At 43.8% G+C, this 14,031-nt stretch overlaps 1 protein-coding gene across 2 annotated transcripts; it reads left to right on the top strand.

The window, feature by feature from the left end:
- Positions 1–212: 212 nt before the first annotated feature.
- LOC110527833 (alpha-1,3-galactosyltransferase 2) lies at positions 213–13,032 on the top strand. Of its 2 annotated transcripts, none has more exons than XM_021609376.3 (6): positions 213–778; positions 1,016–1,090; positions 3,397–3,489; positions 8,600–8,695; positions 11,586–11,723; positions 11,868–13,032. In XM_021609376.3, the coding sequence occupies exons 2-6, from the start codon at positions 1,086–1,088 to the stop codon at positions 12,553–12,555; spliced, it is 1,020 nt and encodes a 339-aa protein (XP_021465051.2). In that variant the 5' UTR covers positions 213–778; positions 1,016–1,085; the 3' UTR covers positions 12,556–13,032. The 2 variants fall into 2 exon arrangements, with proteins under 2 accessions (XP_021465051.2, XP_021465052.2); XM_021609377.3 differs by having other exon boundaries at positions 332–778; positions 3,400–3,489.
- The last annotated feature ends 999 nt before the right edge of the window (positions 13,033–14,031 follow it).

Here is a 14,031-nt window from a genome sequence, read left to right as displayed (position 1 = left end):
TATAAATTATACTTCAAGACCTACATCAGCGTTTGATATCAACTGTTATTCCTTGGCAAACATTTATTTCAAATAGGTATATGATGCTGGAGATACTTGACTTTTCAGGTAAGCTACCTGTGTAAGGTATGCACTGCAATCAGGAATGGTCAGCTCATCCACCTGAATCAATAGATTCCCTCATGCCTGTTCATGCCCCCAAATTCACTCCCATACCATTCTATGACCTTTTGATGCCAACAAGCATTTGACTGATACACGCCTGGTGACGTTCAGCACCACGCTTTATAACTCGCAATTTATTTAAGACTGTTCTTTATTTATTTCCCTTGTTGCTTTGGCACACACGCCTCATCTCGAAAATATCTCGCTCCGTCGTGTGATATGTCAAATGAGCTCAGGACAATCCGACGAATGGTCCGATGAGTCATGTTGTCATGGGGAAAGATGCCGCGTTCACGTACTTTCCGCGAGTTATCTGGAGCTCCTAGTTCCAAATTGGAAATGTCATTTTAACGACCCTCTAAATGGTAATTACAGGGAAACTCGGAGAAATGTTTGTTTCCTACCATTTACCTTTTCAACCAAACTATGGCAACCAATCCAACCCTCCATGTACAGGATACTTCTTCTCTTGAGATGAATGCCAAGTTCTGATTCGTTGAACGCTGCATTTGTTTAACTACCACCAGTTAGCAAATCGGAAAAATTATACATTTTTTGTTCTGACTAGCCCTTGAAAGCAGCGTCAGTTTATTACAGACGCGTCAACGAGCAGGTAGGCTACAACATTTCCATCTACACCTGATGACATTGTTGCTGTTTTTCATTTGTGTAAACGCTCTTAGTCATATTTTGGTTTCATATTATTGCTACTTTAGTATCACAGATGTATAGCCTACATTTTATTATCCTAAATCCAAGTAAATAATGACTTATCTTTACAATGCGCTGTTCGTCATGGCCATAATAACATCAGATTGGTATTCACTTTATGTAAATGTTATTCCCTCAGCATATTCGTTTCACTCCTTTTTACCATCTGAAACAGACTTCGGAAGAAAAAAAAACGCATTGGCCACACAATGAGGTAGGCTGTGACTTCTGTGATTATGCATGTACAGTGGGGCAAAAAAATATTTAGTCAGCCACCAATTGTGCAAGTTCTCCCACTTAAAAAAGATGAGAAAGGCCTGAATTTTTATCATAGGTACACTTCAACTATGACAGACAAAATGAGAAGAAAAAAAAAATCCAGAAAATCACATTGTAGGAGTTTTTTATGAATTTATTTGCAAATTATGATGGAAAATAAGTATTTGGTCAATAACAAAAGTTTATCTCAATACTTTGTTATATACCCTTTGTTGGCAATGACAGAGGTCAAACGTTTTCTGTAAGTCTTCACAAGGTTTTCACACACTGTTGCTGGTATTTTGGCCCATTCCTCCATGCAGATCTCCTCTAGAGCAGTGATGTTTTGGGGCTGTTGCTGGGCAACACGGACTTTCAACTCCCTCCAAAGATTTTCTATGGGGTTGAGATCTGGAGACTGGCTAGGCCACTCCAGGACCTTGAAATGCTTCTTACAAACCCACTCCTTCGTTGCCCGGGCGGTGTGTTTGGGATCATTGTCATGCTGAAAGACCCAGCCATGTTTCATCTTCAATGCCCTTGCTGATGCAAGGAGGTTTTCACTCAAAATCTCACGATACATGGCCCCATTTATTCTTTCCTTTACACGGATCAGTTGTCCTGGTCCCTTTGCAGAAAAACAGCCCCAAAGCATGATGTTTCCACCCCCATGCTTCACAGTAGGTATGGTGTTCTTTGGATGCAACTCTGCATTCTTTGTCCTCCAAACACGACAAATTGAGTTTTTACCAAAAAGTTATATTTTGGTTTCATCTGACCATATGACATTCTCACAAACTTCTTCTGGATCATCCAAATGCTCTCTAGCAAACTTCAGACGGGCCTGGACATGTACTGGCTTAGGCAGGGGGACACGTCTGGCACTGCAGGATTTGAGTCCCTGGCGGCGTAGTGTGTTACTGATGGTGCTCACCGTTCTTGTGATCATTTTGACCCCACAGGGTGAGATCTTGCGTGGAGCCCCAGATCGAGGGAGATTATCAGTGGTCTTGTATGTCTTCCATTTCCTAATAATTTCTCCCACAGTTGATTTCTTCAAACCAAGCTGCTTACCTATTGCGGATTCAGTCTTCCCAGCCTGGTGCAGGTCTACAATTTTGTTTCTGGTGTCCTTTGACAGCTCTTTGGTCTTGGCCATAGTGGAGTTTGGAGTGTGACTGTTTGAGGTTGTGGACAGGTGTCTTTTATACTGATAACAAGTTCAAACAGGTGCCATTAATACAGGTAACGAGTGGAGGACAGGTGCCTCTTAAAGAAGAAGTTACAGGTCTGTGAGAGCCAGAAATCTTGCTTGTTTGTAGGTGACCAAATACTTATTTCCACCATCATTTGCAAATAACTTAATTAAAAATCCTACAACCCGGGTGGCGCAGTGGTTAAGGGCGCTGTACTGCAGCGCCAGCTGTGCCATCAGAGTCCCTGGGTTCGCGCCCAGGCTCTGTCGTAACCGGCCGTAACTGGGCGACAGAGCCCGGGCGACGCACAATTGGCCTAGCGTCGCCCAGGTTAGGGAGGGCTTGGTCGTGCACCAGCGACTCCTGGTGGCCAGGTGCACGGTGTTTCCTCCGGCGCAAGCAGTGCGGCTTGGTTGGGTTGTGTATCGGAGGATGCATGACTTTCAACCTTCGTCTCTCCCGAACCCGTACGGGAGTTGTAGCGATGAGACAAGATAGTAGCTACTACAACAATTGGATACCACGAAATTGGGGAGAAAAAGGGGTAAAATAAAAAAAAATCCTACAATGTGATTTTCTGGATTTTTTTCCTCCTTGATGAAAATTACATCTTTTTAAGTGGGAGAACTTGCACAATTGGTGGCTGACTAAATACTTTTTTGCCCCACTGTATGTCATTAATGTTAGACTTATTTTTTAAGATAAAGGAAATTACCCATTAATTATATTTACTTTAAATTCATTTTGATGTATTCATTCATTTGAAAAAATGAACACCTTGACCATGCTAATCCAAACTCCCCAGATTCAAGTGCTAGTTGGAACTAGGAAACTCGAAAACAATATGTATTTTAAGTAAAATCCCTCTCATATCCCCTGAACTAATAAAAGTGATCACAATAAAAGGGTCACAATGTTGGGACAATGATATTTCACTGTCAGAACAGTCTTAAACTGGTATTTTGTCGTTTTGCCATGTGTTCAGGAAATATAGGCCTATTGATGAGTTATTGCATTGACTCTCTATTGCACATTTAAAAAATATATTTTCTTGTCTATTTTCCAGCAGATTCATGTACAAGGCAAAGTGTGTATTAACAGTTGCATTCTGTGCCTTTGTGCTGCTCTTCATAGCCTACTTCACACCCATGTCAGTAAGGTGAGAATGTCTCTCCCTAACCAAACAATTAACATACCCTCTCCCTAATCAAACATAACTCCTCCCATTTGCCAATCAATGGCTATATACAGTCGGGAGAACAAGTATTTGATACACTGCCGAGTTTGCAGGTTTTTCTACTTACAAAGCATGTAGAGGTCTGTAATTTTTATCATAGGTACACTTCAACTATGAGAGACGGAATCTAAAACAAAAATCCAGAAAATCACATTGTATGATTTTGAAGTAATTCATTTGCATTTTATTGCATGACATAAGTATTTGATACATCAGAAAAGCAGAACTTAATATTTGGTACTGAAACCTTTGTTTGCAATTACAGAGATGTTTCCTGTAGTTTTTGACCAGGTTTGCACACATTGCAGCAGGGAGTTTGGCCCACTCCTCCATACAGACCTTCTCCAGATCCTTCAGGTTTCGGGGCTGTCGCTGGGCAATACGGACTTTCAGCTCCCTCCAAAGATTTTCTATTGGGTTCAGGTCTGGAGACTGGCTAGGCCACTCCAGGACCTTGAGATGCTTCTAACGGAGCCACTCCTTAGTTGCCCTGACTGTGTGTTTCGGGTCGTTGTCATGCTGGAAGACCCAGCCACGACCCATCTTCAATGCTCTTACTGAGGAAAGGAGGTTGTTGGCCAAGATCTTGCGATACATGGCCCCATCCATCCTCCCCTCAATACGGTGCAGTCGTCCTGTCCCCTTTGCAGAAAAGCATCCCCAAAGAATGATGTTTCCACGTCCATACTTCACGGTTGGGATGGTGTTCTTGGGGTTGTACTCATCCTTCTTCTTCCTCCAAACACGGCGAGTGGAGTTTTGACCAAAAAGCTCGATTTTTGTCTCATCAGACCACATTACCTTCTCCCATTCCTCCTCTGGATCATCCAGATGGTCATTGGCAAACTTCAGACGGGCCTGGACATGCGCTGGCTTGAGCCGGGGGACCTTGCGTGCGCTGCAGGATTTTAATCCATGACGGCGTAGTGTGTTACTAATGGTTTTCTTTGAGACTGTGGTCCCAGCTCTCTTCAGGTCATTGACCAGGTCCTGCCATGTAGTTCTGGGCTGATCCCTCACCTTCCTCATGATCATTGATGCCCCACGAGGTGAGATCTTGCATGGAGCCCCAGACCGAGGGTGATTGACCGTCATCTTGAACTTCTTCCATTTTCTAAGAATTGCGCCAACAGTTGTTGCCTTCTCACCAAGCTGCTTGCCTATTGTCCTGTAGCCCATCCCAGCTTTGTGCAGGTCTACAATTTTAACCCTGATGTCCTTACACAGCTCTCTGGTCTTGGCCATTGTGGAGAGGTTGGAGTCTGTTTGATTGAGTGTGTGGACAGGTGTCTTTTATACAGGTAACGAGTTCAAACAGGTGCAGTTAATACAGGTAATGAGTGGAGAACAGGAGGGATTCTTAAAGAAAAACTAACAGGTCTGTGAGAGCCGGAATTCTTACTGGTTGGTAGGTGATCAAATACTTATGTCATGCAATAAAATGCAAATTAATTTCTTAAAAATCATACAATGTGATTTTCTGGATTTTTGTTTTAGATTCTGTCTCTCACAGTTGAAGTGTACCTATGATAAAACAAATTACAGACCTCTACATGCTTTGTAAGTAGGAAAACCTGCAATATCGGCAGTGTATCAAATACTTGTTCTCCACACAGTGGGGAGTATATATATATATATATATATATATATATATATTCGTATGAAAAAGTTTGGGCACCCCTGACAATTTCCATGATTTCCATTTATAAATAATTGGGTGTTTGGATCAGCAATTTAATTTTGATCTATCAAATAACTGATGGACACAGTAATATTTCAGTAGTGAAATTAGGTTTATTGGATTAACAGAAAAAGTGCAATATGCATCAAAACAAAATTAGACAGGTGCATAAATTTGGGCACCCCAATAGAAAAATCACATCAATATTTAGTAGAGCCTCCTTTTTTGATAAAATAACAGCCTCTAGACGCTTCCCATAGCCTCTAATGAGTGTCTGGATTATTGATGAAGGTATTTTGGACCATTCCTCTTCACAAAACATATCCAGTTCAGTTAGGTTTGATGGTTGCCAAGCATGGACAGCCCGCTTCAAATCATCCCACAGATTCTCAATGATATTCAGGTCTGGGGACTGGGATTGCCATTCCAGAACACTGTACTTGTTCCTCTGCATAAATGCCCGGGTAGATTTTGAGCAGTGTTTTGGGTCGTTGTCTTGTTGAAATATCCAGCCCCGGCATCATTTCAACTCTGTGACTGATTCTTCAACATTATTCCCAAGAATCTGCTGATATTGAGTGGAATCCATGCGACCCTCAACTTTAACAAGATTCCCAGTACCGGCACTGGCCACACAGCCCCACAGCATGATGGAACCCACAGCATGATGGAACCCCCACCAAATTTTACTGTGGGTAGCAAGTGTTTTTCTTGGAACGCTGTGTTCTTTTGCCGCCATGCATAACGTCCCTTGTTATGACCAAATAACTCAATCTTTGTTTCATCAGTCCACAGCACCTTATTCCAAAATGAAGCTGGCTTGTCCAAATGTGCGTTTGCATACCTCAAGCGACTCTGTGGCGTGTGTGCAGAAGAGGCTTCTTCCACATCACTCTCCCATACAGCTTCTCCTTGTGCAAAGTGCGCTGAATTGTTGAACGTTGCACAGTGACACCATCTGCAGCAAGATGATGTTGGAGGTGGTCTGTGGGCTGTTTTTGTCCGTTCTCACCATCCTTCGCCTTTGCCTCTATGATATTTTACTTGGCCTGCCACTTCTGGCCTTAACAAGAACTGTGCCTGTGGTCTTCCATTTCCTCACTGTTCCTCACAGTGGACACTGACAGCTTAAATCTCAGCGATAGCTTTTTGTAGCCTTCCTCTAAACCATAATGTTGAACAATCTTTGTTTTCAGATCATTTGAGGGTTGTTTTGAGGTCCCCATGTTGCCACTCTTCAAGAGGAGAGTCAAAGAGAACAACTTCTTGCAATTGGCCACCTTAAATACCTTTTCTTGTGATTGGATGCACTTGTCTATGAAGTTCAAGTCTTAATGAGCTCACCAAACCAATTGTGTGTTCCAATTAATCAGTGCTAAGTAGTTACAGGTATTCAAATCAACAGAATGACAAGGGTGCCCACATTTTTGCATAGCCTATTTTTCACATCTGATTTAGTTTCATACAACTTAAATTGCTACACTAAAAATCTGGACAATACCCCAGTACTCAGCTTTTATTAGAAAATGAATGGCATGCCACTGTGATCATTTTCTGTGACAACAGAGTAAATTATTATGCAGCCTCAGAGGGGTGCCCAAACGTTTTCATACAACTGTATATATACACTGCTCCAAAAAATAAAGGGAACACTAAAATAACACATCCTAGATCTGAATGAATGAAATATTTTTATTAAATACTTTTTTCTTTACATAGTTGAATGTGCTGACAACAAAATCACACACAAATTATCAATGGAAATCAAATTTATCAACCCATGGAGATCTGGATTTGGAGTCACACTCAAAATTAAAGTGGAAAACCACACTACAGGCTGATCCAACTTTGATGTAATGTCCTTAAAACAAGTCAAAATGAGGCTCAGTAGTGTGTCTGGCCTCCACGTGCCTGTATGACCTCCCTACAACGCCTGGGCATGCTCCTGATGAGGTGGCGGATGGTCTCCTGAGGGATCTCCTCCCAGACCTGGACTAAAGCATCCGCCAACTCCTGGACAGTCTGTGGTGCAACTGTTGGTGGATGGAGCGAGACATGATGTCCCAGATGTGCTCAATTGTATTCAGGTCTGGGGAACGGGCTGGCCAGTCCATAGCATCAATGCCTTCCTCTTGCAGAAACTGCTGACACACTCCAGCCACATGAAGTCTAGCATTGTCTTGCATTAGGAGGAACCCAGGGCCAACCGCACCAGCATATGGTCTCACAAGGGGTCTGAGGATCTCATCTCGGTACCTAATGGCAGTCAGGCTACCTCTGGTGAGCACATGGAGGGCTGTGCGGCCCCCCAAAGAAATGCCACCCCACACCATGACTGACCCACCGCCAAACCGGTCATGCTGGAGGATGTTGCAGGCAGCAGAACGTTCTCCACGGCGTCTCCAGACTGTCACATGTGCTCAGTGTGAACCTGCTTTCATCTGTGAAGAGCACAGGGCGCCAGTGGCGAATTTGCCAATCTTGGTGTTCTCTGGTAAATGCCAAACGTTCTGCACGGTGTTGGGCTGTAAGCATAACCCCCACCTGTGGACGTCGGGCCCTCATACCACCCTCATGGAGTCTGTTTCTGACTGTTTGAGCAGACACATGCACATTTGTGGCCTGCTGGAGGTCATTTTGCAGGGCTCTGGCACTGCTCCCCCTTGCACAAAGGCGGAGGTAGCGGTCCTGCTGCTGGGTTGTTGCCCTCCTACGGCCTCCTCCACGTCTCCTGATGTACTGGCCTGTCTCCTGGTAGCGCCTCCATGCTCTGGACACTACGCTGACAGACACAGCAAACCTTCTTGCCACAGCTCGCATTGATGTGTCATCCTGGATGAGCTGCACTACCTGAGCCACTTGTGTGGGTTGTAGACTCCGTCTCATGCTACCACTAGAGTGAAAGCACCGCCAGCATTCAAAAGTGACTAAAACATCAGCTAGGAAGCATAGGAACTGAGAAGTGGTCTGTAGTCACCACCTGCAGAACCACTCCTTTATTAGGGGTGTCTTGCTAATTGCGTATAATTTCCACCTGTTGTCTATTCCATTTGCACAACAGCATGTGAAATTTATTGTCAATCAGTGTTGCTTCCTAAGTGGACAGTTTGATTTCACAGAAGTGTGATTGACTTGGAGTTACATTGTGTTGTTTAAGTGTTCCCTTTATTTTTTTGAGCAGTATATATATATATATATATTTACATTTTTCAGTAAATCCATATGTTGAAGGTATGGCAAACTTTCCATAACCAGAAACACATTACCAGTCACACACTATAGAAACAATCCATACACTTCACCTACAAACAGAAAGGTGTGTACATTCTAACTCAACATGTTGGGTTGCAGGTACTTGGAGGGGTTCCTTCCCATGAGCCGATGTCCTCAAGCCCCTGCAGAGAAGCTGAAGCTGGGGAACAGTATAGATGCCTCCCTAGACCTCTGGTAGGCTATAAAATTTGATTGTCTGAACAATGACATGCACAGAATATGCAATTACTTTTACTGTGTTCACTACTTTTATTTGTTTTGTGTTGGAGGCCGACAATGAAATCCTAATCTTTTTAATGGCGTGCATTGATACCAAAGTGTTATTGGTAAAGGTATGGGGCAAAGCTCTACACAGTTCTATACCACATACAAGTACAAGTATTTGATACACTGCCGATTCGGCAGGTTTTCCTACTTACAAAGCATGTAGAGGTCTGTAATTTTTTATCATAGGTACACTTCAACTGTGAGAGACGGAATCTAAAACGAAAATCCAGAAAATCATATTGTATGATTTTTAAGTAATTAATTTGCATTTTATTGCGTGACATAAGTATTCGATACATCAGAAAAGCAGAACTTAATATTTGGTACAGAAACCTTTGTTTGCAATTACAGAGATCATACGTTTCCTGCAGTTCTTGACCAGGTTTGCACACACTGCAGCAGGGATTTTGGCCCACTCCTCCATACAGACCTGCTCCAGATCCTTCAGGTTTCGGGGCTGTCGCTGGGCAATAAGGACTTTCAGCTCCCTCTAAAGATTTTCTATTGGGTTCAGGTCTGGAGACTGGCTAGGCCACTCCAGGACCTTGAGATGCTTCTTACGGAGCCACTCCTTAGTTGACCTGGCTGTGTGTTTCGGGTCGTTGTCATGCTGGAAGACCCAGCCACGATCCATCTTCAATGCTCTTACTGAAGGAAGGAGGTTGTTGGCCAAGATCTCGCGATACATGGCCCCATCCATCCTCCCCTCAATACGGTGCAGTCGTCCTGTCCCCTTTGCAGAAAAGCATCCCCGCAGAATGATGTTTCCACGTCCATGCTTCACGGTTAGGATGGTGTTCTTGGGGTTGTACTCATCCTTCTTCTTCCTCCAAACACGGCGAGTGGAGTTTAGACCAAAAAGCTCTATTTTTTTGTCTCATCAGACCACGTAACCTTCTCCCATTCCTCCTCTGGATCATCCAGATGGTCATTGGCAAACTTCAGACGGGCCTGGACATGCGCTGGCTTGAGCCGGGGCACCTTGCGTGTGCTGCAGGATTTTAATCCATGACAGCGTAGTGTGTTACTAATGGTTTTCTTTGAGACTGTGGTCCCAGCTCTCTTCAGGTCATTGACCAGGTCCTGCCGTGTAGTTCTAGGCTGATCCCTCACCTTCCTCATGATCATTGATGCCCCACAAGGTGAGATCTTGCATGGAGCCCCAGACCGAGGGTGATTGACCGTCATCTTGAACTTCTTCCATTTTCTAATAATTGCGCCAACAGTTGTTGCCTTCTCACCAAGCTGCTTGCCTATTGTCCTGTAGCCCATCCCAGCCTGTGTCTTTTATACAGGTAACGAGTTCAAACAGGTGCAGTTAATACAGGTAATGAGTGGAGAACAGGAGGGCTTCTTAAAGAAAAACTAACAGGTCTGTGAGAGCCGGAATTCTTACTGGTTGGTAGGTGATCAAATACTTATGTCATGCCATAAAATGCAAATTAATTACTTCAAAATCATACAATGTGATTTTCTGGATTTTTTGTTTTAGATTCCGTCTCTCACAGTTGAAGTGTACCTATGATAAAAATTACAGACCCCTACATGCTTTGTAAGTAGGAAACACTGCCGATTTTGCAGGTTATCAAATACGTGTTCTCCCCACTGTACATCCTTGTAATAGGTTTCTTAGTGCAATGTCAACCACATGATCTGCTTTTTCAACCTGCTTGGCAGCGTATTTGGGAGAAGGGGCAGTGGTTTTAGTTAGAGGAATGTATGTTTGTTAGACCCTGTATGAATAGCATAAGAATTATCAAGTCAGCCCACAGTCAAATGCTTCATGCCTCAGTGCAGAGGTATTCAAATGTTACCTAACGAGGTCCGGACTACCCCACTGGGCACATGCTGGTTGACTCAACGTTGTTTCCACTTCAATGAAATTGAGCAAAAACCAAGCCATGAAGTCAAAGGAATTGTCTGTAGAGCTCCGAGACAGGATTGTGTCGAGGCACAGATCTGGGGAAGGGTACCAAAAAATGTCTGCAACATTGAAGGTCCCAAAGACCACAAGCTCTAGGAAGAGTCTTGGTGGTTCCAAACTTCTTTGACTTAAGAATGATAGAGACCACTGTTCTTGGGGACCTTCAATGCTGCAGACATTTTTTGGCACACTCCCCCAGGTCTATGCCTCGACACAATTCTGCCTTGGAGCTCTATGGACAATTCCTTTGACCTCATGGCTTGGTTTTTGCTCTAACATGCACTGTCAACCTTGGGACTTTATATAGACAAGTGTGTGTGTGCGCCTTTCCAAATCATGTCCAATCAATTGAGTTTACCACAGGTGGACTCCAATCATGATGTAGAAACATCAAGGACAATCAATGGGTACAGGATGCACCTGAGCTCAATTTTGAGTCTTGTAGCAAAGGGTCTAAATACTTATGTAAATAAATGATTTATTTTATTTTAATACATTTGCAACAAAAAGTCATTATGGGTTATTGTGTGTAGATTGAGGATTTTGTTATTGATTTAATCCATTTTAGAATAAGGCTGTAATGTGACAAAGTGGAGAAAGGAAAGGGGTCTGAATACTTTCCAAATGCACTGTAAGTCCTGCTATATTCAAATGCACTAAAAATGGCCAATCCCTTGAGCATTGACAGCATGTTAACTTGCTTCATATCCCCCACTGTCTCTAGAATAGGGAGTTAATTACCTTTATTACTCTCATTCTATATCGTTTTCCTCTCCTATTCCATATACCACACAGTACACACTACAGTGAAGCCACTTTTGTTTTTACCATTGTTTGTTCTGAAACCCAATCTGTTCTTTTCTCTCCAACCAGGTCCAGAGGTGATGTTCAGACCTGCACTGACTGGGGAGCACCTGTGATCTGGGATGGGATGTTTGACCCAGATCATTACGACCAGGAGCACAGGAAGAACCACTCATCTGTCTCTCTCACTGTATTCGCTGTGGGCAGGTCAGTTTTTCAACTCAGTTACCTTCTTTTTTTTTTTTTTTTAAATATCAACTCATCAATTCTTATGAAACGCTTCTCAGTCACTTAAACAACATTTTGATATGTTCTTCTTGAACCAGAGTTTTTACTCCTTCCCATCCCAAGGTATCTAGATGCCTACCTGAAGACATTCCTTCTCTCTGCTGAGCGTCACTTTATGGAGGCTTTACCTGTGACATACTATGTGTTCACGGACATTCCCGAGAGGGTACCAGACATCCATCTGGGTCCTGGGCGGAGCCTGAAAGTTGTGAGGGTGCAGAGACACTCTCGCTGGCAGGACATCTCCATGATGCGTATGAGGGCCATCGCAGATGCCATCGAGTCACGGATTCGTCACCACAGCCACTACGTCTTCTGCTTTGACGTGGACCAGGTGTTTGTGGGTCGGTTCGGCTCCGAGGCTCTGGGAGACTCTGTTGCTCTGCTCCACGCCTACTACTACCACCGACCACAGAGCCTGTACGCCTACGACCGCAACCCCAGGTCCAGGGCCTACATGGAGACTGGGGACTTCTACTATCATGCTGCTGTGTTCGGAGGCTCGTGGCGAACTGTGAAGAATATGACGGAGACCTGTTACCAAACCATCATGAAGGACAAGGAGAACCAGGTGGAGGCTCTGTGGCACGACGAGAGTCACCTCAACAAGTACCTGTGGCTCCATAAGCCCAGCAAAGTGCTGTCTCCAGAGTACTGCTGGGACAGGAACATTGGCTTCCGTGGTGACATACATGTGGCCCGCCTGCTCTGGTCAGAGAAGAAATATGGCACACTCCGGGTTACAGATTGAGTAATCAGAACCTGTGTGCAATAATCTAATGAGCAAAAGCCCCTGAAGCGTCAAACATGGTCCACAGTACAGAGCTGCGATAGTCTACAGCCCAATGTGATTTATGCCCATGCCTTGTTCAGAGCAATGAGGCTTGTAAATGTGTCACAATGGGCTGTCAGACTATTAGAGCTGTGAAACTGTGGAATTATTGGCTTGTGTGTTGAAACATGATCTTGCAAGTAGTACGTTTCTTGGTTCTCCTGTGTTGCTTCAGTTGTCTGGTGGTATTGTCTCTCCACCCACGAAGTCTGCTGTCTGTGGCTGGTGGGGATTGAACAAATGGGGAAATAGACTATGCTTGCACTGCTTCTTTTATATGGTTTATATTTGTGGATTAGAAGTAAAAATCTGTTTTCTAAAGTTGTATTAGATATTGGAAATTGTTTTTATGTATAATTTCTTTTACAAATAAAGATGGATACCTTAAAAAAAAAACTTGTGTAAGAACTTGTCAGAAGGATCCACACATTGCAAACCAACTCCAAAATAAGGGCTAGATTCCATCAGTAGCGCTACAGATTGAATCTAGGCCTAAATGTTTAAAAATGGCAACATCTCAGGTTGGGGATATTGCATGCCTCAAAGGACAAGGATTTACTGGCCACATGTCTGCTGAGAGAGATGTCCTAACAAACATAATCCTCAGGTTGTTTTTAAGATATATACCGTAATTTCCGGACTATAAGCTGCTACTTTATTCCCACGCTTTGAACCTCGCGGTTTATACAATGACGTGGCTAATTTATGAATTTTTCCCGCTTTCACAAGATTCATGCCGCCAAAAAACTGAGCACCGTCACATAATGTGACGTAAATCGAGCGGGCTCAAACTTCCCATCATTCTGATTACGGTAGTAATTTTGTCAACCTCATCATGGCAAAGACACGGAGAAATGCATATGATGCAGCTTTCAAGTTGAAGGCGATCGATCTGGCTGTTGGAAAAGGAAATAGAGCTGCTGCACAGGAGCTTGGCCTTAATGAGTCGATGATAAGACGTTGGAAACAGCAGCGTGAGGAACTGACTCAGAAGCTTTCAGAGGGAAGAAAAGCAGATGGCCCAAAGTATTTGCAGCCACTCGACATCAGTGTAAATCGTGCATTTAAGGTGGCGCTCCTTGTTCAGTGGGAGGCTTGGATGACAAGTGGGGAGAAATCCTTCACTAAAACGGTCTGCATGCGAAGAGCAACTTATGGTCAAGTCTGCCAGTGGGTCCTGACAGCGTGGAGCATTGTCAAAAAATCCACTATCATCAACGGGTTTCGAAAGGCTGGACTGCTGCGTGTTGAAGGGGCAGCATGAGCTCAGCGGGGAATTTGCCTCCGGATGAAAGTGACGAGAGCGACAATGAAAACGATCCAACATCGGATGAAGCAATTCTGAGGCTATTCAGCTCCGACGCCGAAGGAGATGACTTCAGTGGTTTCAGTGCA

This window comes from Oncorhynchus mykiss, chromosome 7 (genome assembly GCF_057628025.1).
Source record: "Oncorhynchus mykiss isolate SJ-2025 chromosome 7, ASM5762802v1, whole genome shotgun sequence".
Classification (NCBI taxonomy): Eukaryota; Metazoa; Chordata; class Actinopteri; order Salmoniformes; family Salmonidae; genus Oncorhynchus; species Oncorhynchus mykiss.
This window is presented reverse-complemented; position numbering and strand designations above follow the sequence as displayed.